The 25,337-nt window shown below is 40.0% G+C and overlaps 2 protein-coding genes across 3 annotated transcripts in view; both read left to right on the forward strand.

Annotated features, from left to right (window-relative positions):
* LOC102906021 (guanylate-binding protein 2-like) lies at positions 1 to 23,550 on the forward strand. 2 transcript variants are annotated; one of them, XM_042280031.2, is made up of 11 exons: positions 1 to 219; positions 6,216 to 6,417; positions 6,895 to 7,022; positions 8,620 to 8,729; positions 10,777 to 10,973; positions 11,296 to 11,538; positions 15,466 to 15,746; positions 16,881 to 17,093; positions 20,653 to 20,755; positions 21,042 to 21,235; positions 22,418 to 23,550. In XM_042280031.2, the coding sequence occupies exons 2-11, from the start codon at positions 6,228 to 6,230 to the stop codon at positions 22,520 to 22,522; spliced, it is 1,764 nt and encodes a 587-aa protein (XP_042135965.2). In that variant the 5' UTR covers positions 1 to 219; positions 6,216 to 6,227; the 3' UTR covers positions 22,523 to 23,550. The 2 variants fall into 2 exon arrangements, with proteins under 2 accessions (XP_042135965.2, XP_042135966.2); XM_042280032.2 differs by having other exon boundaries at positions 11,416 to 11,538.
* Positions 1 to 25,337, forward strand: part of LOC102905706 (guanylate-binding protein 3) — a 141,196-nt gene that overhangs the window by 63,127 nt on the left and 52,732 nt on the right. The window lies entirely within an intron of this gene.

The following is a 25,337-nucleotide window of genomic DNA, read 5'->3' on the forward strand; positions in this document are numbered from 1 at the left end:
TTTTCTTCTATATAAATGTCTTTGCTGAAGCACCTCTTACTTAGCTTCCTCAGCAGAAACTATTTGCTAAAGCTCTGGACCACCCAGGAAATTGGAGAGGTAATGTCCAGGTGCAGAAGGAATTAATCAGAGCATCCTGATTCAGGACCCAAGAAGCCAAGTGCTCTTAGCTTCCCCCTAAGCAGCTTTCTTACCAAAGCAGAAGCATTTCTGCTGCAGGTGAGTCAGGGGAGCAGGGTGGGAAGGCTTGCAGGACCCTGCTGTTTACCTGTGCAATAGTCTCTCACAGGAAGCTGCTGTGCTCTGGATGTGGGTCAGCAGTGCACTTAGAATCCCAGTTTTGCAGGGAGGAGGGAAGGCATTCCTTCAGTGCCACTGTTAACCACTCTGCTCAATGGGCTCCAGTCAGTGGAGTCCACAGAGAGCTGGGGACTGCAGGGTTCGTTGTCCTTTACCTGGACACATCTGAAATTATCTCTGCTGCCTAAATATTCTCACACACTCGCCCACATTGTTGCCTGTTTTTACACCTCTTAAAAAAATGAAGCCAATCAACTTGGAGCATGTAAAACTGACACTTGTTCACTGATGACTCAGAAGATTATACAGTTTTTTGCAGACACTTTCCTGGGTCAATATTATTGATTTCCTCCCATTTTATGGTGGCATAGAGTAGAATTGAAAACTATCAGGACTCGAGAGATGGCTCAGCAGTTAGGAGGACTGGCTGTTCCTCTAGAGGAGCCTAGTTTGGGTTGTGAGTGCAGCTCCTGGTGATTTGACACTTCTTCTGGCCTTCATAGGTACCCACAAAGGTGTGATAAACATACACACAAAAAAAAAGAAAGAAAGAAACCTAGAAAGAATTATTATTATTATTTTAAAATCCCAACTATCAGCTTTTCAGCTTCCTGGGTCTATTGTTCAGAGGGAAGGTTGTGATCTAGAAACATGACTGGTCTCTGCCCTCTTCCCTGTAAGAGACAGGAAGCAGGACAGAGGAAGGCCTAAATTTATGTGGAACAAACCAGAAATGATAAATGCTATTAGGACCACAACCCACTCTTTGTCCTTTGCTTTCTTGAGAATAGCCCTTCTGACTATATGAGGTAGAATTTCCAAGTAGTTTTGATTTGCATTTCTCTGATGGCTAAGGATGCTGAAAACTTTCAAAATTATTTTTTGGTCTTCTGTACTTTTGAGAGTTGATTGTTCAGTTCCTTGAATCATTTCTGGATTCATAGTTTTGTTGGTGTTCTTTTTTATGTTTATTTTTTATATTTCTTTATTTCTTGGATATTTTGTTCCTAGGTACAGCTGGCAAAGATGTTTCTCTCATCCTGTAGGCTGTGTGTTCACTCTGTTACTAGTTTCTATTGGTGTGCAGAAGAGTTTTAGTTTTGTGTAATCTCATTTGGAATGTGTGGAGTCAATTCCCATGCTAGTGGGATTCTATTCAGAAATGTCCTGCCTTTTCTGAAGTGTTCCCCCAGTGTTGTTTATTGAAAAAATTCAGCCTTTCTAGATTTAAAGTTTAATTTTCTTTCTTTTCCTTTTTTTTGTTTTTTGTTTTGTTTTTTGTTTTTTGTTTTTGTTTGTTTTTTGAGACAGGGTTTCTCTGTGTAGCTTTGCACCTTTCCTGGGACTCACTTGGTAGCCCAGGCTGGTCTTGAACTCACAGAGATCTGCCTGGCTCTGCCTCCCGAGTGCTGGGATTAAAGGAGTGTGCCACCACTGCCCGGCTTAAAGTTTAATTTTATTATTTTTTATGTTGTGTATATGAGTGCATGTGTCTGGAAGGTGTGTGTGTGTGTGTGTGTGTGTGTGTGTCTATGTGACTGAAGAAACTAAGGAGGACTTTTGATGTCCTGGAGCTAGAGGTCCAGATGATTGTGAGTTGCCTGACATCAATTCAGTGAACTGAACTCCCAAACTCTGGAAGACTAACAAGTATTGTTAACCCCTGAGCTGTTCATCCAGCAGCCAGACCTTGTTTGTGTTTGTGTTTGTGTTTGTCCAGTCATTCAGTCTGTGTCTTTTTTTTTTTTTTCATGCTTTGGTAATTTATTTTATTTTATTTTATTTTATTTTTTTTGTGATATATATTTTTTATTTTACAATACCATTCAGTTCTACATATCAACCATGGGTTCCCCTATTCTCCCCCCTCCTACGCCCTCCCCTTACCCCCAGCCCACCCTCCATTCCCACCTCCTCCAGGACAAGTCCTCCCCCGAGGACTGTGATCGACTTGGTAGACTCAGTCCAGGGAGGTCCAGTCCCTTCCTCCCAGACTGAGCCAAGTGTCCCTGCATAAGTTCCTGGTTTCAAACAGCCAACTCATGGAATGAGCACAGGACTTGGTCCCACTGCCTAGATGCCTCCCAAACTGATCAAGCCAATCAACTGTCTCACCTATTCAGAGGGCCTGATCCAGCTGGGAGCCCCTCAGTCTTTGGTTCATAGTTCATGTGTTTCCATTCATTTGGCTATTTTTTTTCAATAATTGAGTAAAACTGAAATTTATTATATGCCACAGTCGTCCAGTCTGTGTCTTTTAACCTGCAGATCAATGACCTTTGCATTTAAGGTCATAGTTAAGAAAGGGTTTTGCTATTATACATGATTTTCTTGGCTGCTCTGGTTCGTGTGTTGATTGACAGGCCTTTTCTTCTCCCAATAGCATTGGGTGTTCCATGGTTTGCATGGTTGGACATGATTAATTCCTTACCACTTGTCTTTTGCTCATCTGCTGCTTCCATGGAATGAATTCCTTCCTGTGTTCTCCTGTGTGAAACTGTTTCTGTTGTTCCTCCTCCTCTTCCTCTTGTCTTATTTTTCTGTGTTAGAACTCCTTTAAGAATTTTCAGCTGTTCTAGCTTAGCTACCATGAATTAGTGGAACTTGTGTTTGACTTGAAATGGTCCTCTTTTCTGCCAATTTTAATAGAAATATTGATGACTATAGCACTTTTGGATGTCCATTATTTACTTTCAAGTAAGGAAACACATTCATCTCATGCTTCCTTAGATTTGGGATTTGCTTACAGATCTGATGTCATTCTGATTTCTCTGTCTCTTGTACCAATTGAAGGTTTTCCCTGGTTTGTGGATTTTTTGTTTACACTTTAAAAATGTATGTGAATCTCTGGTAGCTTGTCTTCACTTAGGTTATATGAAGGGCAAAAGTTGACTTCAGCACCAACTGTGGCAGTTTGATGGTTGTTCCAATAAACTTTACAGGAAAGGACTCTGTGTTCACTATGCTCTTGACTACAGGGAATTAAGAGAGCAGTGCAGGACACTAACAGGGAAAATGTGATGTGTTTTAGTAGTGAAGACAGCAGTGAATAGGCTAATGAATCAGAGTAAATAGAGAAAGAACAGCAAAAAAGCAATGGGTTTCATAAATAAAAAACAGAGAGAAAATGTTCTACACATTTTGAGAAAAGAAGGAGAAACACAAACCTTTTCCCAAGATATAAGTTACAACACATACAAATGGGGCAGGGGGCAGAAGGTAATCAAGTTACAAAAAATTCCAAAGAAATGTATCTATTATCTTTTCTATCTGTATATCTGAATATAAAATTTTAAAATGAAATATCAAATTATAGATTAAAAGATATAAGCACAAATGAATAATGAAACAAGATGAAAGGTACTAGGTTCTCAGTCAAGGTTTCTGGTTGGAGTAGAGCCCGTCCCTAGTGTTTTGCTTAGTCTGTCCATCAGGGTCCTACACTAGCAAGTTCTGTCTCAAACTTTCTGGGACCCATGTAGCTTCCTCTGCTATGACTTGGGTAGAGGATGCTGAAGACCTCTTAGCTCTGGACATCTTTACTACACTGGACTTCTTTACCATCCTTCTGCTTCTAATTCCACTGTCTCTGCGGCTTGGAATCTGTTGCTCCAATCCAGCCCACACCATGTTCTAGATACTGTTTAGGGTTCTAGGAACACCCTTACCAGACTTAATTTTCTTCCTCCACCCTGTGGCTAGGAGTCCATTGCTCTTAAGGGAATGTCACACCAGTTTCTAGGATTGGCCAGCATTTTCCTGGGGCTGAAACACATCTCTTGCTGGGGGCCAATTTCTGAGGCAAAGGTCAGGCTTGCTGCACCCCTTCTAGCTCCAGTGTTTCTCCCTTCTCATTCCAGACTCTCCAGAGCACAGCTCTACCAAGGAGGCCTGGGGGGGGGGTTCTGCTGCCACCACACAAAAGGAATTATTTTTCCAATTGTTGGAAGCAGCTTGAGTCCATTAACAACTACAGGAGACTGTATGGCTAAAAGCCTTCTTTTGATCACTGAGGAAGACAGATATACTGGCTGATTTTATGTGTCAACTGACCAAGCTAGAGTCATCAAAAAGGAACAGGTCTGATTGAAGCAATACCTCCATGAGATCCAGCTGTAAGGCATTTTCTCAATTAGTGATCAATGGGGGAGGCCCAGACCATTGTGGATGCTGCCATCCCTTGGCTGGTGGTCTTGGATTCTTTAAGAAAGCAGGCTGAGTAAGCCAAGGAAAGCAAGCCAGTAAGCAGCAGCCCTCCTTGGCCTCTGCATCAGTTCCTGCCTCCAAGATCCTTCCCTGTTTGAGTACCTGTTCTCACCTCCTTCAGTGATGAAAGAAATTTAAGCCAAATAAACTCTTCCTCCTCAATCTGCTTTTTGGTCATGGTGTTTCACCACAGCAATAGAGACCCTTACTAAGATAACAGACTATTAACTCTGAGATCTTTCGCCAAATAAATAAGAATAATAAATACATCCCAAACCAAAACTGGACAGACATGAGAAAAACAAAAAGTGAGCAGTATTCTACAAGATGATTGGCTTACATCCTTCTAAAATTCCCAAGCAATGATAAGGAATAAAAGCCCTGAAGATGAGAGGAACCTAGTGAGACATCTGGGGATTAATAAGGGATCCTGGGTTCAATCATACAGCAAGAAAAAAGACATTAATTGAAAGCTATTTTTTAAAAAGTAGGGGTCTATGATATGCAGTTTCATTGAGGTATTATAAACATGTTTAAATTCTGGTTTCTACCATTTTTCTGTAATTACAGAAAACATCAGGACTTGGAAAGTCCTTCATGAGAACTCTAAAACAGTTCAACTTTCCTGGATATCTGTGAACTTCAAAATCAAAGTAGCTTTAAATGGAAGCAGTTAACCTTTAGGACAGACATAAACACCTTTAGGACATTTAAAAATACACAAAGAACAAGTTCCAAATAAAGAACATTTTGGTTCATGTTATGTTTAATAAATTTTTGATATATATTAAAATATAATAATATCATTTTTCTCTTCCCCTCCTCTCTCCTACAAACTCTCTAGTGAATCACCCCTTGATCTCTCTCAAATCCATGGTCTCTTTTTCTTTAATTCTTGTTACACACACACACACACACACACACACACACACACACACACACACACACGTTCCTAAATCTATAAACATGATCTGCTTCATCTCTGTAATGTTACTTGGATGTATATGATTTCAGGCCAGACCACTTGGTATTGGACAACCATCTGGGCAGGTTTTGCTTGCAGAAGACTATTTATCCCAATCTCAGTATTCCTTAGTTGCTTATAATTCTTTGTTTATGGTTTAGGTCCCATGAGATTTTCCCCTTTGATGTTAGCTATTGGTGTCATACTCTTTGGGTCTTGTTTAGGCAGCCAAGTCATTGAGATTTTGTAGCTTCCCTAGGATTTCTAGGAGCCTTAATGTCACAGTAGACTTTATGTTTTCTGACTCTTAAGTCTGTTGCCACCTCTTCTCCCTTCTCCATGGTATTCCCTGAGCTTTAGGTGCAGGAGTTATGTTACAGATGTATCAGCTGTGGCTGAGTACCACATAATCATTTGTTCTCTGGGCTTTGATTGGATGTAGTTTTTTGTAGTGATCTCCATCTGTTGCAAAGAAAATTTTCTTTGATGAGGAATGAGAGCAGCACTTATCTATGGTATAAGAATAAATATTTAAAATGCAGTTAAGAATTTTGATGGGTTAGTAAGTGGCAGTAGCTGGATCTCCTCCAAGGTCCATGGCCTCACTCACAACCCTCAGGCAGTTGGGTAGGTTCCCCAAAAAAGTATGCATGCCACTATTGCACCCTAGGTTCATGTCATTGAGTGGAGTTCTTCTACCTGACACAGAATTTTTTCCTGTTTTATTATTTCTTGCAAACGTAAGAGTAAGGTGGAAATGGCTTCAGAAATCCACATGCCAGGCCCAGTGTGCCTCATCGAGAACTCTGACCAGCAGTTGGTGGCCAACCAGGAAGCACTGGAGATCCTGTCTGCTATCAAACAGCCTGTGGTGGTGGTAGCAATAGTGGGCCTTTACCGTACAGGAAAATCCTACCTGATGAACAAGCTGGCTGGAAAGCAGAATGGTGAGTGCCACCAGCAAAGCTCTGCTGAGTCTCCTCTGCCCACTCCCACTCCCAGCATCCAGCAAGCAGAGATGACAAGGAAAAGTCAGACACATGGGTAATGTGGGATAGTTTGTGTGCATCAGAAGACTTTTATTCTCTGAATTAGTCTTCTCACTGGTTACTTCCTCATTTAAAGGTAAAAGTGTGTTTTAATAGAAGAAATAATACATTCATAGAGAAGGTCAACTTACTTTATGATGAAATATAAAATATTTATTAGAATGTTCATGTAGGAAGAGCAAGCATCCACTGATGTCTAAGGTGGAAATGAATGATTGCTCAGCACTGGATGTCTGCCCTCCCTTTTGCTAAGCTTGCAATGAAAACCAATTCTTGTAACTGGTTGTCCTCCTGTAAGTGGTAAATATGGTCATTCCAATGAGATTTCATGAAGCATGTGCTGTTCATCTCCCCCATTTCATCCCCACCCTGCAGGCTTCTCTCTGGGCTCCACGGTGCAGTCTCACACCAAGGGGATCTGGATGTGGTGTGTGCCTCATTCCCAGAAGCCAGGACACACACTAGTTCTGCTTGATACTGAGGGCCTGGAAGATATAGGGAAGGTACAACATCCTCTTTCAAATTCTATTCATGGTGCATCAATAGCCTACCTGTATTCTTCACTTCCAATCTTTCATTTATGCTCCTGGTAAATCAAATTAGTATATCATTCTTCAACTCACCTGACATAGGAAGCAGGAGTAGACACTAAAGTCAACTGATAGTAGTCAGTCAGCCTTCATAATAATAACTGACAATGTTTTTGGCCATTTTACTTTTACACCACCACACAATGCTTTGGTGAGACTCTCAATGGTATCTCTAAATTTGACTATGCATTTTCTGAACATGCCTGATTCTTAGGTGTGAGCCTGTGGAATGTTAAGAATTGTAACTTCTATACAACATTATTAATGAGAGAAAAATAAAATTTAGGTAATGCTCTATTTCTGTGAACAGAAACTATGACCATGGCAAGTATTATTACTTTTTTTTTTTTAAAAGACATTTAACTATGGGCTTGCTTACAGTTTCAAAGGCTTAGTCTATTAACATCATGGCAGCAGAAATGGCAGGCATGGTGCTTGAATAGTAGCTGAGAGCTACATCCTGATCCTTAAGCAGCAGGGGGAGAGGGGGAGAGAGAGAGAGAAAGAGAGAGAGAGAGAGAGAGAGAGAGAGAGAGAGAGAGAGAGAGAGAGAGAGAGAGAGAGAGAGACTAGTCCTGCATTAGGCTTTTGAAACCTAAAATCCTACCCACTGTGACACAATAAGGCCACATCTTTTAATCCTTCTAATTCTTTCAAACTTTTCCATTCCATCCTTGGTGACTAGGCATTTGAACATATGAGCCTATGGAGTCCATTCTCTTACAAACCACAATTTGCAATAACATCATTTTTCATGGAGTATCACATTACTACTCTTCCCAGTCTGACAGACACAAAACTCAATTAAAAGACATTATTTTGATAGTGCTAAAATGTTCTTGTGGTGGTTTGAAAGAAAATGTCCCCCCCTAAAGGGAGTGTCACTATTAGGAAGTGTGGCTTTTGGATAAGGTGTGGCCCTCTTTGAGGAAATGTATCGATGTGGAAGCAGGCTTTGTGGTCTGATATATGTGGCTCAAGCCACATCCAGTGTCAGAGACCACTTCCTGTTGCTAGCATAAGATGTAGAACTCTCAGCTCCCTCTCCAGCACCAGATCTGCCTGCCTGCCACCATGTCCCACCATGATGATAATGGGCTGAATCTCTGAACTGTAAGCCACCCAATTAAGTGCTTTCCTTTATAAGATTGTTGTGGTCATGGTGTCTCTTCACACAATAGAAACCATATCTAAGATAGTCGCTTAACATAACATATTCTGTGAGTGAAACCCAGCATGCCACTTTAAATTTTATCATCTGATCAACATTATGACCTTTAAGTTTGAATGTCCTTCATGCTCTCATATACATGAGTGTACATCATTTTATTTAAATTATAGAGCATGAATTGAACATTCATAAAATCATTGTACAGGTACAGAATTATTATGTGGTAGAAATTAATTACTTTTGATACCATAGCTAATAGGAGGCAGACAAAGGCTCATCTTGGCTACTTGACAGGATGGATAGTCTCTTAGTCACTCTTCTTCACTCACTGACCTGCAGGGAGACAACCAGAATGACTGCTGGATCTTTGCCTTGGCAATCCTCCTCAGCAGCACCTTCATCTACAACAGCATGGGAACCATCACCCAGCAGGCCATGGACCAGCTGCAGTATCCTTTCTGTGTGTCTAGAATAGTACTAAATCAAGGAAGAGTAGCTTCTTTTTCCTCAGGTTGACTGCCAGGTTAGGACTGAGGGATTTAGGTAATCCTTTTCTTTTCACCATCTGGGTTTACCGCAGTCTCCACTACAAGTTCAAGCTTTCTTGGTCCATATGTCCTTAAAACCAGCCACATACTGCTCAGAAAATCCATGTCTGGGTTAATATCCTATGTATGTTCAGATCCTCAACATCAGTTAAAACTTCTGTCCCTGGAAATCACATTTCCTGTCAGCACCTCTAAGTATTTCCATTTAACTACCCAGCTATGTTCTGCAGATAACATCTCCTGCAAATCTCACAGTTATTCTGAGATGCTGTTTGTTTGTTTGTTTAGCTCACACTGTGCATGTTATGGAACTCTAGAAGAGACAGGCATGCTTCTTTGTCCTATTTAGACTCTGTAGCACTTTTTCTTTCTTACATCTATAAAAGAAGAGCAGAGTTCTGAAGTACAGACACTCAGAGCATGGCACCTTATGTCCATTCTTTTCTTTCAACCCTATAATCACCACAACATTTTTTGGCAAAAAATTTAAAACTCTACTAACTTTCTAAAGATTAGAATCCAGAAGACACTCATGTACACGTGGTGTCCCTGTCCACTCCCCTTCTTCCACTGTTTCCATCCTTACAACCTCATCTATGTCATTATCACCTCTTGCTCCATTTCCATGGCCTTAACATCAAATATTAAGCTCAGTTAACTCCTTCATGCAGTAGGCAATTGTAGTATTTGTTCTCAGCAGATGCCATAAACTGAGCTCTTCCTCCTTTCTGCATGACTTGCATGTTAGCTGTAGAGTTTCTAAGTTTTCTAGTGTTCTACCTATCATACCAGCCAAATTTTTGGTTTATGTTCTCTTCTTCTTGTGGCCTCTAAGTGTACAACTCACTAGTTGCTGTGCCTCTCCTATCCTTGTGTTACTTTGTGTCTCTAGGTGCTGCCATTTAGACTCAAGGCCTATGTAGCACCTGTGTGACAGTTGCCATCAAGTTTACAGTTATGACGACGACATTCAGTCTTTTACATTTAGCTGCCTTCATGTAGATATCTAAGAGATGATTCAAATTCACAATTTTCAAAATATCTCCTTCCTCCATGTTTCTTATTACATTATTTTCCCATCATTTGCAGAATTTCTCAGATTTAAAACAGAAATCATTTGATACAACCATTTTCTCAAACACTATAAATTATTATTCCACAAAAGTTCTCAGTTCTATTAGCAAACCTATTTCTTTATACTGACATATTCTCTAAATATCTGCCACAAAAACTCTAGTGTAAGATTTTCTTGTCTCTTGTCTTGGACATGTCAACTACCATATTATTCTTTGCTTATACTTTTGATTACCAGGTATATTCCCTGCCAGTGTTTTCTTGAGAAATGATGCTGTATCATAGCTTCTCTACATAAAGTCTCCCAGTGCCTTCCATTTAGTGCAAATCAAACTGAAGAATTGGGTATGTCTAACTTAAATGTCCTATATGTCTGTCATTTGGAACTTTTGCCCCTCTACAATGGCAATCATGATTTAAATTCACCATATAATCATGTTTTTCTGTTTAAGGGTTTATAAGTGATGTGACCTCTGTTTGTAATGTTCTTTCATTATATTTCCCATGGTTGGATCTGTTGATTCATTTGGATTCCTTATAACCTAGGATCTCAGAAAGCTCAAGTACCCCTTTGAAGAACTCCATGAGCAAGCTCCCCATGCAGATGCATGCACTGATTCACTATTTCTTGTGCCTGTCTTCTTCAGTTAGACACAAACTCTGTGTGTTGGCATTCTCTCACTTATTTTAAAATTTTGTCCCTAGGATGGTGCTTGTTCCATAGAAGACATTAAATAGAAATCTGTGACTGAATAAATTCTGAAAATGAATAAGCTAACAAACAAACATGTTAGGGGGTAGTGGTGGAATCTACATCATAAAATTAGTATAAAATTAGTGTTTTCCCTATAGTTTTCTTAACTTGGCATGCCAGCTATGTGACAGAGCTGACTGATCTAATCAAATCAAAGTCATCGCCTGAGGATAGTGGCATAGCTGACTCAGCTATCTTTGTGGGCTTCTTTCCAACCTTTGTGTGGACCCTGAGGGATTTCCACCTGGAGCTGGAACTTAATGGAAACCCTATCACTCCTGATGAGTACCTGGAGAGTTCACTGCTTCTGAAAACAGGTGAATGAGCTCAAGGGAAGTTTGAGATCTAATGATATCAATAGCATAAAGGTCACTTCTGCATTCCTGGTAAAGTTCTTGATCCTATAATTGTGCTGTCCTCACTGCTGTTATGGGAAATGAAAACACAGCTGGTTGAATTTGAACTGTATCATCCACAGCTTCTTAGAGAAAGGGTGTTTTCTTTCCCATTCCTTTAATTTTTTATTGCTCATTCCATTGTAATCCCCCCCTTGCTTTGGGAAAGTTATAATATTGGAAGGGTCATGTGCTTTAAATAATTTATTTGAAATTTACTGCATCGAATTTATCCTTCCTTAAGGAACTGATGAGAAAACTAAAAGCTTTAATGAGCTTCGTCTGTGCATCAGGAAGTTCTTCCCACAGAGGAAGTGCTTTGTGTTTGACAGGCCTGCTCCAACGAAGAAACTTTCTAAACTAGAAACAGTTGCAGAAGAAGAGCTGAGTGAAGACTTTGTAGAACAAGTTGCAAAATTCACCTCATACATCTTCAGCTCTTCTGGTGTCAAGACTCTCTCTGGTGGCATCAAGGTCAATGGACCACGTAAGTCATCCCCTCTATTTCCCACCTGGGCTTCTTTTCTGCTCATTGTAGGATACTGAGGGAACCCCTTTTTTTTTTTTTTTTTTGGTTTTTCGAGACAGGGTTTCTCTGTGTAGCTTTGCGCCTTTCCTGGAACTCGCTTTGGAGACCAGGCTGGCCTCGAACTCACAGAGATCTGCCTAGCTCTGCCTCCCGAGTGCTGGGATTAAAGGTGTGCGCCACCACCACCCGGCAGGGAACCGCTTTTAACCAGACCCAAACCATTAGCTGATGTTGTTGAAAATGTAGTTCATGTATCATATGATGGAACTTACTTGGAAACTAATTCTATTTCTCACAATCTCTTATCTGTAATAGCAAGGCTGGGAGGGGTCACTGGAATCTATTGAAGTCCTAGAAACAATTTCTCCTTGGTCATGGTTTCCTACTAATGTAAGTTACCTGAAATTTCAAAAACAAAACAAAACAAAACATATAAAACAAATATAATAGAGTAAGGCCTAAGACAGGACACAACTTTTCAACTTCAGGAAAGTAAGAGTTATGTGACTGAAAGAAGAGAATGCATGAGTGTCTCTCATTGGAGAAGTGTGGAACCATAGCCAGGATGGAGCAGTGATGTCCTGATAGAACAGAAACATGACTTAAGGAATTTACAATTGTTTCCAAGCTTTGTAGGAAGGTCTCTAATTTATATACATATAACTCTCAAATATTTTATGCATAATACTTTGCAGTTCTAAAAGGGAGAGATTGAGAAGATAAACTCTCTGTTTAATGGAGTAGAATTAGAAGGTCATTGAGTTAGGCTAAAATTATGGAAGTAGAAATTGTCAGAGTGAGATGGAAGCTAATATATTTTGATGTCAAATCCCAAAATTTTTCATTACACTGAAATATGACAATGTGATAGGACTAAGAAGGACCTGTAGCTGAATGTTTTCCTATGTCCTGGTCGGCCAGCAGTTGAAACAAATCTTTCCCACTTGCTTTCCCCAAGTAAACACACAGAGGCTTATGTTAATTACAAACTATATGGCTTATTGGCTCAGGCTTCTCACTTACAAGCTTTTATACTCAGCCCATTTCTGTTAATCTATATGTCACCATGTTTTCCATGGTTTTATCTGTGTGCCATTACATGCTGCTCCCTGAACAGCAGGCTGGTGTCTGCTGTGTGAAGCAGGAACCAAAAGGATCATCTCGTCTTGCAAAGTTTAACAGTCACCTTCCTATGGGTCCTGCATGTCCAGTTTATACAACATTTTGTCAAGCAGTCCAAGTAAGAACAGTTTCTTGCCCAAATGGCTATTTTTGTAAAGAAGAAGATAAACTCCATATGGAGTGTCTTTGGTGCCCATCTTCCTCTTTGAAGTAAAATGGTGCTACCAGGAGCAGATGTGTCTCATTGTCCAGGAAAGTCTAAGTTTTTAAAACATTTTAAATGCCACATTCTATAGGTCTTTGAAGTGTTTGAAGATTACCTACCTGATTGAAATATATCTATGTATACCTAGAAAATTTAACTGACATGACTATAAGTTTGACTATCATAAAAGACGAATTATTAATCTGTATTTCTTAATTATTCATTACAATTTAAATGAGTTACATAACATAATACCTTAAATGAGTGTAGAAATATATATACAGTATAACAAAATTAACTCTAAATTTGTAATAAACTAAAATCTATAGCATTGTAAAACATTTTAAGCAAGTTGTTACTCTTTATCCTATCTATAATGTCCCCTGTTTTTAAAAAAAGAGATTGCATTTATAATCAACCTCCTTTAAATAAAAATAAACATTCATAAACAATATTTTGAGAATTTGGGTGTAGCTTCTCATACTATTTCCTGCTGAATGGGTGTGCTGACAATCTTATGGGGATCCTGAGAAAATTAAGAATTATGGTATGTCCTGACTGGAATAGTCTGTGACACTGTATGCTCTGAGCCAATTGCCTTGAAGCTGTTCTGGATGTTGGACCCCCCCCTCTCAGGGGGTCTTCCTTGATGAAACCATATTAGCCTGGAAACAATTCATATGTTCTCATTTCCTGTAGAATCAAAAGCAGAACCTCTTTTCCAAAGCAACGTATCCTTAGACATAGATTTTGAAATCGAGATATTTTTAAAATACACATATTGATTTAACTCAACAGCAAAAACTATATCCACCACGCACCATGTTGCACAGCTTATAGAAAACTCTGTGTAACTCGGAGGGAATCTGCCATGCTATAGCTCCAGCCTGCATGCCACAAACCCACCACAGCCAGGGGACATATCATTGTACCTAGGCCCACCATGAGCAACATGAAGTAGAAAACTGTTTTTGTTTTTGGCTCAGTTATTGTGTGTTTAGAAGCCCTTTTTAAAACTCTTTTAGGACTTATGGAAATTCTAGAGCCCCAAGTTGGTATGCCAAATGATATAAGCCTCTGTGTGTTTATTTGGATCTGAGCAGCTGCAGGACTGATAGGTGAGATATTTGTTCTGACTGTGGGCCAGGTGAGAAAACTTTTACCTACAAGGACCTATTAATATATCACCTGAGATTGAAGCTCATCACTTCTTTCATGTTGTATTATTTCTTGAGATGGTAATATCAGGAGAAAGAATTGGTTTTTGAAATGGGTGAAGTTGTTTGTTTTTGAATAATTCAATATGGACTTTTCCCTGATATTTACAATAAGGAATACCACATAGTCATGCAGCTCTCTGACCAAGAATATATGTCAGAGAGTAGAATGGTTTACTAACATTCACAAAGTTCTTGATTTGATTTGAATAGCACAAGAATTAGTATGGCTATGAAAACCTGTGATCTTAGTGTTTCAGGGTTAGAGGCAAGATGATCAGAAACAGAAATGCAAGCTCATCATTGGCTATGTATTAATGTTAAGGGAAGTCTGAGAAACTTCAGATTATTTCAATAAACAAACAAAAAAGTAAATGGACACACACACACACACACACACACACACACACATATATATATATATATATATATATATATATATCAAACATGTAAATGGAGATGTAAGAGAAAGAATAAAATCCACGATTCATCCTAAGTATAGAAACAACAACAAAAAAGTGCAGGATGGATGCATAGAGAACTCTTAGGCAGGAAGGACCTAAAGCTGATCTAATTTGCCTCAGAACTGGTTCCTGGTATGTGTTGCATTCAGGCCTACATACAGCAAAGATTTTGGGAAACCTAGATGTCTTGGTTATTCTGTAGCTTTCGTGGAAAAAAAACGTCTGAATAGACACATTTACATAGTGTAGAAACAGGACTAGTAGCATGCACCACTAAAAAGGAAGGAAGGAAAGAAGGGAGGGAAGGAGGGAGGAAGGGCAACAAAAAACACTCAACAACAACAAAGAAAGAGGAGGAGAAAGTTTTCTCTTTGGTCATTTAATAAGAGAGAAAGAAAGATAATGAGAAGAATAGAAAAAGAAGAGTGATAAAATGAGTAGACATAGTATCTCAGGCCATCCAAAAAATGGCCCTGATTGAGTCAATACAAAGTCTATCTCTGGGCAGGGTGGAGGTGGCACACGCCTTTAATCCCAGCACTTGGGAGGCAGAGGCAGGTGAATCGCTGTGAGTTTGAGGCCAGCCTGGTCTACATAGTGAGTTCTGAGACACCCAGAACTGTTTCACAGAGAAACCCTGTCTTGCAAAAACAACAACAAAACCCCCACAAAACAAAACAAAACAAACAACAACAAAACCCAAAGTCTATCTCTGGGATAAATGTAGAAGCAGTAAAAAGGGGTTTCAATCTCCTCTGCATCTAGAGGTTAATATGTTATTCCTTTGATGTTCTTTCTCAGAAAATTCTGAAAACTGAGTGGAAAACTATGTGCTCTGTCCAGCAATTAACAGCAATTTTAAAATTCCTTCATGTAGGTCTACAGAGCCTAGTGCTGACCTATGTCAATGCCATCAGAAGTGGAGAACTACCCTGCATGGAGAATGCTGTCCTGACTTTGGCCCAGATAGAGAACTCAGTTGCAGTGCAAAAGGCCATTGAACACTATGAAGAACAGATGAACCAGAAGGTCCAGCTACCCACAGAAACTCTCCAGGAGCTGCTGGACCTGCACAGGCCCATTGAGAGAGAGTCTATTAAGGTCTTCATGAAGAATTCTTTCAAGGATATAGACCAAAAGTTCCAGAAGGAATTAGGGGTAAGTGTGGTACCCAAAATCATAAGACAAAGAAAAATGTATGCCTTTTCTGGTATGAGCATTGTCCTTAGTCTCCAAGACAGTGACATCCAGAGATGTGCACAGGTTTGCAATGGTAATTGAAATATTAGATTCTGCTGGAAATTGAGAAAAAAAGAAAGCATTATAGTTAACCACATTTTCCACAAAATTTCATTCTCTTTATTTTAAAAATATTTATTATAAAAAAAAAAATCAGTGATGCTTCTCCCTGATTAGTAAGCCCAGATTTTACTAATGATAGTCAGTAATGATACTTGAGGTCAAGAGTTCTAGTGTTGGCGGGCGGTGGTGGCACACGCCTTTAATCCCAGCACTTGGGAGGCAGAGCCAGGCGGATCTCTGTGAGTTCGAGGCCAGCCTGGGCTACCAAGTGAGTTCCAGGAAAGGCGCAAAGCTACACAGAGAAACCCTGTCTCGAAAAACCAAAAAAAAAAAAAAAGAGTTCTAGTGAAACTAGATAGTGAATGTCAGTAGGAAATAGGCATCTTCATACCTAAATTACTTTCAGGAAGTAACACATGTAGATATTCAATTCCATTATGCTTTCTAAATGTTGAAATGCCCATCATTATCATCTTCATCTTTCTTTAACAACACAGTGACAAAAACCATACAAAGTGTTACAATATCAAAATGTATTTATTCTTTTACTGAGTACTTGTAGTAAAGTCTCTGGTCTTAGTACTCTGTGTTACCTCATAATGTGGCTAAAAACCTCTGAAATTGGTGTTGCTCATCCTGTTTCAGAGACAAGGAATCATTGGTCCACGACTGTTAAGTTCACAAAACAACAGAATGGTGGGTTCAGGAAGTCCACAGGAGCCTGATCTGAGCTATCCCTAAAGTTAGAGAGTTGACAAGACAAAGGTTTCCTTTTCAGTAGTGTTTGTGCTTTGATAATTATGTCCTAAATCAGGAAGGTGGGCAGCAGGAGCGGAACTGGGAGATGCCTTCAGGAAATTATAAACTAAAGGACCAGTTTCTGCAGGGACACCATGATGTGAAAAGCATGATCCCATTTTGACATTCTCCGGTAGTCTGTTGTGTTAACTTCCTCCTCTCAACCATCTGTGTGACTTTGTTTTTCCCCAGGACCAGCTGAATGCTAAGCTAGATGCCTTTATTAAGAAGAATATGGACATGTCATCAGCTCGTTGTTCAGAGTTGCTAGAGGGGATCTTTGGTCCTCTGGAAGAAGAAGTGAAGCAGGGGACATTTTCTAAACCAGGGGGTTACTACCTCTTTCTTCAAAAGAAACAAGAGCTAAAGAAAAAGTACAATCAGGCTCCTGGAAAGGGGCTCCAGGTAAACTGAGTAATTGGTACCATTTTGGGGTCTTGATGTAGAATCTCTTATGGTGATATTTTATCTGTATCTCCCAATAAAATTTATCTGAGGATCAGAGGAAGAAGCCAGCAACTATATTAAACATACAAATCAGGTAATGGTATCATACACTTTTAATCCTATCATTCAGGAGGAAGGGATCTGTCTGGATTTCTGTGAATTCAAGGCTACACTGGGAACAGAGGCAGGTGTGGTGGCACATGCCTTAAATTCCAACACTAGTTAACCATAAAGGTTTGGAGGTCTGTACAGACAGACAGGAAGTGACAGAGCTGGGCAGGAAGCGGAATGATGTAGCTGGACAGAGAAAGCAAATGACATAGCAAAACAGAAAAGCATATAGGCATGGGCATACAGGAAGTAGGTCTCTTTGGAGACTGAGGTGTCAGTGAGGTGAGGTTAGCTTGTGGCTTTTCCTATTCCTCTGATCTCTTGGGTTTTCATCCCTATATCTGGCTCTCTGTTTTTATTTAATAAAACCTTTTAAGATTTGTGTTACAATCTCTGTCAAATGCTAGTGAGAACAAGGACAATGCAATTGTGTTTTTGGATAGTGACTTTGCCTTTGATTCATCCGGGTAGACAGCCATTCATGATACCAAGAGCAACTTCTTTGGGAGTACAATTGGACCTCTCAGAAATGCTATGGGATTTATTCACTCACTCATTTATCTGTTTCATCATCCAACAGTGATTATTTATCCCCATGTTTCCAGTACTTCTCAGGGTGCTAGTGTTACTGTAATTTAAGGAATAAAGAAACCAAACCAAAAGTAGCTAGTAATTTCTCACTCATAACCCCTAGGTAATGTTAGTTCACAAACTAGTAATAAGGGTAGTAACAGCAGTTGACACATAGATTGTCCTCATTGTTTTCTAGAAGTTAATTCACTAAGTTCTGACACCAATTCTACCAAGTATTTATTATTACTGTCTCATAAAAAGAAAAGGGAATTGTGGCAGAGAGAAGTTAAGCCCTCATTCAAGATCACAGAGTCAGAGTATTACAGCCTGAATGAAAATCCAAGTTGCATAGTCTTTGCCTGTAACAGCTCTAAACTGCCCTACTTAGGCAATAGAGGGCAAGGTTAGATTTAGGCACATATTATTTTCAAACATTGATGGCTTTACAAAGCCTAAATATTTCTTCCATTTTGTATACAAAAAGTAAGGAAAAAAGAATCCAGCCACTCTAATGACTTGATCATGCTCTGGGTTCAAGGCTTTTTCCTTTGTTGTACTCAAGAACCTTAGTACATGGTGCCCTTTTCTGGCCTGTATTCATGCTCTAAGCCACTGCTAGTGATCATATGATTGTGTGATTTTTGACTAGAATTTAATCCCACCCCTGCTGTACAAAGAATAATATATACAAAACAGTATGTTTTACCCATGATATCAGACAAGGAAGTCGAGCTGAGTCTTCAAAGAAGTTAGACAGAGAGACAAATGGTTATGAAAGAAATGGAAATATCAGAAACCAGAAAGCTTACATAAGAATAAATTGATGCTTTTTAATAGTTGTGTATAGTCACTGGCACAAAAAAAAAAATATCAAGACATAAAGTGACAGGCCAGAGGTCAGATAAGTCAGTGGGTGTCTTGGAGGGCACTCAAAAAGACCTGATAATTATTTTGGATAAGTGAGAAAGTCAATAGGGGATTTTAAGCATCCGTGTCTTAGGTACTTTTCTATTGATGTGAAGAAAACCATGACCAAGGGAAGTCTTAAGGAAACATCTAATTTGGGGTTCGTTTACAGCTTCGGAGGGTTAGTCCATTATCATGATGATGAGGAGTACAGTGACTGTACACAGGCAGGTGTGGTGCAGGAAAAGTAGCTGAGAGCTTTATTTATATCCTGAGCTGCAGGGCACAGCCCAAGGGAGAGAGATACTGAGCCTGGCATTGGGCTTTTCAAACCTCAAAGGCAGCTCCCAGTGACACACTCACTCCATCAAGAACACATCAACTCCAACAAAGCCAGACTTCCTAATCCTCATCAAATGGTTTCATTCTCTTGTGACTAAGCATCAAAACATGTGAGCCCATGGGGGCCATTCTCATTCAATCACAACAATGCCCCTTCTTGAACTACTGTGACAATATTCTGGATGCTCTGAGAATGATCTGTAGCAGTCTTTCTGATAGGAGGGAAGGTCTCAGGCTAGCAGGTTTGGATGGAGCAGATGAGAAGTAAAAGTTCCTGGTTAACACTTCAGGGAAGGCCCCATGCCTGGAAGTACATGGCTAACACACAACAAAGTCAATGATATGTAACATGAATCTTAAAGGTTATTACTAATAAAATCAAACCCGAGGCCAGTTATTGGGGTCAATGCTGGTAGATCAGAGAGACAGAACAAGCCACAGCTAACCTCACCTGGTCAACTTCTCAGCTGGTCTTGTTTCCTCAGACTGGAAGCTTCTGTGTCCTCATCCCAATGGCTCTCAGCTGAACTGCTGCTCGAAAGCCTGAAGCTTAACCAGCCAAATGCTTAACCAGCCAAATGCTTAACCAGCCAAATGCTTAACCAGCCACATGCTTAACCAGCCAAATGCTTAACCAGCCAAATGCTTAACCAGCCACATGCTTAACCAGCCAAATGCTTCTTGTTTCTGGTCCTCACGCCTTATATATCTTTCTGCTTTCTACCACCACTCTCTGGGATTAAAGGCTGGCTTTCTGGGATTAAAGGCGTGTTTCACCATGCTTGGCTATTTCCAATGTGGCCTTGAACTCACAGAGATCCAGAGGGATTTCTGCCTCTGGAATGCTAGTATTAAAGGCGTGTGCTATCACTGCCTAACTAGTGGCTTTTCTGTTCTCTGACCCCAGATAAGTTTATTAAGGTACACAATATTTTGGGAAACAAAATACCACCACAATGATATCATTGTAAACTTTTTGTCTCATATGGCTTTGTTTGGGCTTGTGTGTGTGTGTGTGTGTGTGTGTGTGTGTGTGTCTTATTGGTCTTTTGCTTATATATTATGATTTCTACTTTTGTATTTTAGTGGGTTTTGTTTTGTATGTGTCAGTTTCTTGGCTTTCTTTTTCTTCTTTCTTTTTTGTGTTGGTTTTTGTTTAGCTGTTGGTTTTACAAAGAGGGAAAGAAAAAAGAGACATGGAGTTGGGTGGATAAGGAGGTGGAGAGAATCCGGGGGGAGTTGGGGGACAAAAAGGTGTGATCACAACATACTGCATGACAAAAGTTTTTCTGTTGAACAAAGTTTACATTTTGAAGCCAAAATCAACATTATTAGCTGATGGTAACATATTGAATAAATACTTTGAGGGGAAGGAGACATCAAAGATGCAGCTATATTAGTGGAGGCACCTATTAGTAAAGCTTGAACAATAAGAAATGATCAAGTTGAGGAGACCTCAGGTTGATTTTAAAACCTTAAACTTTATTCATAGCTGATAGCATTATTTTGAATTAAGAGATGTATGGCATGATTTGTCTTAAACTCATACTCTTATTTTCTCATTCTAATTTCTTTTGACATCCAGGCTGAAGAGATGCTGAAAAAGTACTTTGAGTCCAAGGAGGATGTGGCTGAAACACTTCTAAAGACAGATCAGTCACTCACAGAAAAGGAAAAGGAGATTGAAGGTGAGGGCTGCTGAGAAGATTCCAGATGTTGGAAATTATTGCCATGTGCTGCAATTTTGTTCCATATGAGGTTATCATGGTAGAGAATGACAAATGTCAGTCTCAGCTTCATGGTGGCTGTTTTTAAGCCAGTAGATGTGGCCACCTCCCTCCTCGTTAACTGACTGATAGAGCAAAGATTCCACAGGAAAGTTTTGTCAATGACAGGATAATTTTCCCAAGGTGGTAAAAGACAAAGCAGATAAAAGATTTCACTTGATGCGTTCTTTGCATTTTCTTTTGTCAGCTGAACGTATAAAGGCTGAAGCTGCAGAGGCTGCAAACAGAGGACTGAAGGAAATGCAAGATAAGCTTGAGCTGATGATGGAAGAGAAGGAAAGGAGTCACCAGGAGCATGTGAAACAGCTGACTGAGAAGATGGAGAAGGAACGGGAGGAGATGAAGGCAGAACAACAAAGAATCATATCCCTTAAACTTCAGGTATCTGGCTGCACCAGTTTAATTTTCAGTTTCTGCGTCCAGTCAACAATGTATATCAGGAACCGGAGGCCTTGGGCTCACAAGGCCAAGGCTTGACTGGATTGTGGCTGGAGACTCTGTGCCCCCTCCCCAAAATACAAGGGTAATAACACAAAATCCTCTAAAGTGGAGTGAATCATTCACATTCTCTGTTTTATTTCCAGCCCCTCACTGCTTTTTCTCGGATCCACCTCTGGCTATTTCAGGCTGTCTATTGCTAGATGAAACCTTTTATCAGGGTGTCTCTATTAAACAGTAGTTTTGAATCACAGATTCTCTTCATGTGTTTTATAGAATTTCTGTGACCAAATCTTCAACTAACCTGTCAAGGACTATTTTTTTCTCATGTGTTACATGGAGAATTTGTACTTTCTACATGCAAAATGACTCTTTTTTTTTTGCATCAAACTATATGATATAATATCCAACTCTTATCTTTTCTACTGAGTGGGACCCATAGAAAATTTGTTCCCACTACGCCTAGTCAGACCTTATCTCTGGAAGTATCATAAAGAGTAGAGACAGTCCCATACCTTCAAGAAAAATGCTCACATGGCCAAAGTATCTGTTTTCTGAGAATCCCTCCACATCTGTACCTAGGTTCCAGGGCTGTTAATAGAATGGCATGTGAGCACTGAGGACCCCAGTTGCTTCAGTATATGTCACCCATGTCTTAGACACTAAAATTTTGTACATGTCCTAAATTCCTTGATTGAATGTTTGCCCTAATTCTGACTCAGGTAATGACCTTCACTTGGTTCTTTACTCATTTTTATCAGGTTTTAGATGTGTTTGAGAGTCCACACCACACAGATCAGAGATGAAGCAAGAACGAAGAGGGTAGCTGGTTTTGTGAAAATTGTGTTTTACCTGAGTCAAAGGATCCAAGAATTGGACCTGAGAGTCGTGAGCCACTGGTGTTCTAGGAATTGTTAGACAACATTTCTAAAACTGGAGAAAGCACAGAAGTTTAATGCCATCTGTAGGAGATGGGGAGGAAATATGGATGATAAAGAAGGAAAAGATTTTGAGAAAAATATCAAAGTTCCCCCAGGGTTAGGTATAAATTTTAAAGGAGAGTCTGTGAGACCCCCGAGGAACATGGGAAGCTGTCTGTGTTCACAGTCTCCATCTCCATTTTAGGAGCAGGAACGGCTTCTCAAGGCAGGATTTGAGATTGAGAGCAGGAAACTTCGTGAAGAGATCAAGGAAATCAAGGAGAATATGACTTCATGCACCATACTCTAAAATTCAAACCAACTAAACCTCTGTACCCAGGTCTGACTCATCAAGGAATTTTCTGCGGGGTCAACTTTGTACTGTGAAGCAATTTGACACTGAACTGTACTTGAAAGCATTGTGCTGTGTTGGGAGGAGGGTAGAAATAAAATTAACAAAATGAAGTTTAAGTATAAAAATAGCGTTTTGCTTGTGAAGTGTTTCGGTTCATGTTTGTATTAGAAATAAAGAGCAATGTGATATTTAATTGGATCTCATATTTGAAATTATAACCATGAACTCCATAGAGATATTAAATTCTATCATTGGATTTTTTTTTTTATAGCACAGTGATATGGCAGGTCTCTTTGGGTAGACCTTTTTGTCTCACACACACCCTTCTTGATATTTTTAGCTGCATGCTCATAAACAATTCAAAGATTTAACTTTGTCCTAAGCTGAGATTGACATTTTGTAAATGTGAGAAAAATATGAACATACCCATAGGACACAACTGTTCTGTGCTTCTGGGACTTCATCATGTCTACAGACAAGGGAAGTGTGGGCCTTGATATTTGTTCTAAGTATAGACATGGGGCATTTCTCAATGTGGGAAGGCTGTATGACTGCTGCATGAGCAGAGAAAGACCACTGGACATTGGCAGAGAAAATTTCCTGCCATGCAGAATACATGTGTGAGTGGAAGTTTCCCTTCCTCTCTTTAGAGGCCTTCTTGGCTTGAATCATGCTCCAGCCAACTATGTTTCCTTTCTAATCTCCATCTTTTTAATATTTTAAAAGTTTTTCTCCTTCTTACAGTTTTAGAATGACTTCTACCATCATAGAATGGGGAACTCAAAATAAATTCTTTTCTATTCTTCCAAGGATCATGACCAGAGTCCCATTTGTCCTGAAACTCATCTCCATTTTAATCTGTGTTGTAGCACTATGACATAATTTGTAAGTCTCTGAGGATAAATGACTTGTTCAAAAAACAGAAGTACAGGTTAAGTGAAATCTGTTAATAAAAATGATCAGTCTATTGTTATTGTTTCAAATGTGTGCTGTACATTGTTCATGAAGTAACAGAATCCTCTTCTAAATTCAATAAGAAGGGAGTTAATTTGAAGACTGTTAGCCGTCACAGTCTCCCAATGATGAGAGCATTGGTTCTGCATCTAAACATTCAGAAGAAAAGCACCACACAAGGAAAATGTTGAAGTTGTGGGTGTAGTGGGTAGCCATTCCAGCTTGGATCTGGAAGTTCCAACCCCCATTGAGACTCTGGCAACTGTCACGCCTACGAGGTGGGGCCAGGGGAGGCTCCTGGAGACTGGAGAGCTGGATGGGCCAGCGCTCTCTCTGTGAGCTCTCTCTGTGCCTGGACGCTGAACAGGGCCAAGCAGAGCTCCAGAGAACACCACAGGACTGCGATACACCTTTCCCAGACCCTGCGACCTACCTATCAGTTAATTTATGAGTTACATCATTAAATAAATATCCTTTTAACTACGTGGAGTGGCCAAAATAATTTCACCAATATGTGGGTCTCACCACTCTCATGGAATATAGAAACACAAAAATACTTTCTGAGTAATTCTTTTGCTGGTGCTGGTCAACCCAGGACTTTGGCAGACAGAATTCTGATGAGACATTAACGCATAGAATAATGGCAGTGGTATAGTGTTTCCTCAACATACTTTTGAGTGCACACTGCTATCATGTGGGCTTGTGGAAATGGATCAACACTTGTAGCTGGAAAATTAAGAATTGGGCCCATTGTTTGGTTTGTGTTAGGTCAGATGGGAGGTTTTAAGTGCTAGTCAGTGAGGAGATCAGCACAAGGGTTAATTAGATGTCTCCCAAACTTCAAACCACCATTTCAGATACTGTTTATAGCTCCAGTGAGGCTTGTCAGTGCCATGGCCATTCCCAGACTGCGGACACAGTCCAGAGGCTCACAGACATCTCCAGAGGTTTACAGTTGGCAGTGCCTTGCCTCTGAGATGTTGTTTAAACTCGGGATTTAGAAAAGGACTCTGACTCAATTGTCTCTAAGGAAACATGCTCCAAAGAAGACTGAAAAACCCACCCCAGAGCTTAGGAACACACATGCTGTGCAGACACTGGAAACCCCTAAACTTAATCACAAGCACAGAAATCCTTTGTGTTTACCCTTAAGCACCACATTGTTCACAAATATTCAAGTGGTGCTAAATTGTATGGCGCTTGTATATTGTTAACAGATTTCTGTGGTGGTATTGTGTTCCCCAAAATATCGTGTACCTTAATAAACTTATCTGGGGTCAGAGAACAGAAAAGCCACTAGTTAGGCAGGGATAGCACACACCTTTAATCCTAGCATTCCAGAGATAGAAATCCCTCTGGGTCTCTGTGAGTTCAAGGCCACATTGGAAAAAGCCAAGCATGGTGACACACACCTTTAATCCCAGAAAGCCAGCCTTTAATCCCAGAGAGTGGTGGTAGAAAGCAGAAAGATATATAAGGCGTGAGGACCAGAAACTAGAGGCATTTGGCTGGTTAAGCATGTGGCTGGTTAAGCTTCAGGCTTTCCAGCAGCAGTTCAGCTGAGAGCCATTGGGATGAGGACACAGAAGCTTCCAGTCGGAGGAAACAAGACCAGCTGAGGATCTGGCCAGGTGAGGTTAGCTGTGGCTTGTTCTGTCTCTCTGATCTACCAGCATGGACCCCAATAACTCTCCTTAGGTTTGATTTTATTAATAAGAACTTTTAAGATTCATGCTACATCTGGCGCCCAACGTTAGTGTTACGAATTCATGAAAAAGCTGTTTGCCTGTGGCCTTGTGAGTCCCAGCTCAGGCCC

This window comes from Peromyscus maniculatus, chromosome 6 (genome assembly GCF_049852395.1).
Source record: "Peromyscus maniculatus bairdii isolate BWxNUB_F1_BW_parent chromosome 6, HU_Pman_BW_mat_3.1, whole genome shotgun sequence".
Lineage (NCBI taxonomy): Eukaryota > Metazoa > Chordata > Mammalia > Rodentia > Cricetidae > Peromyscus > Peromyscus maniculatus.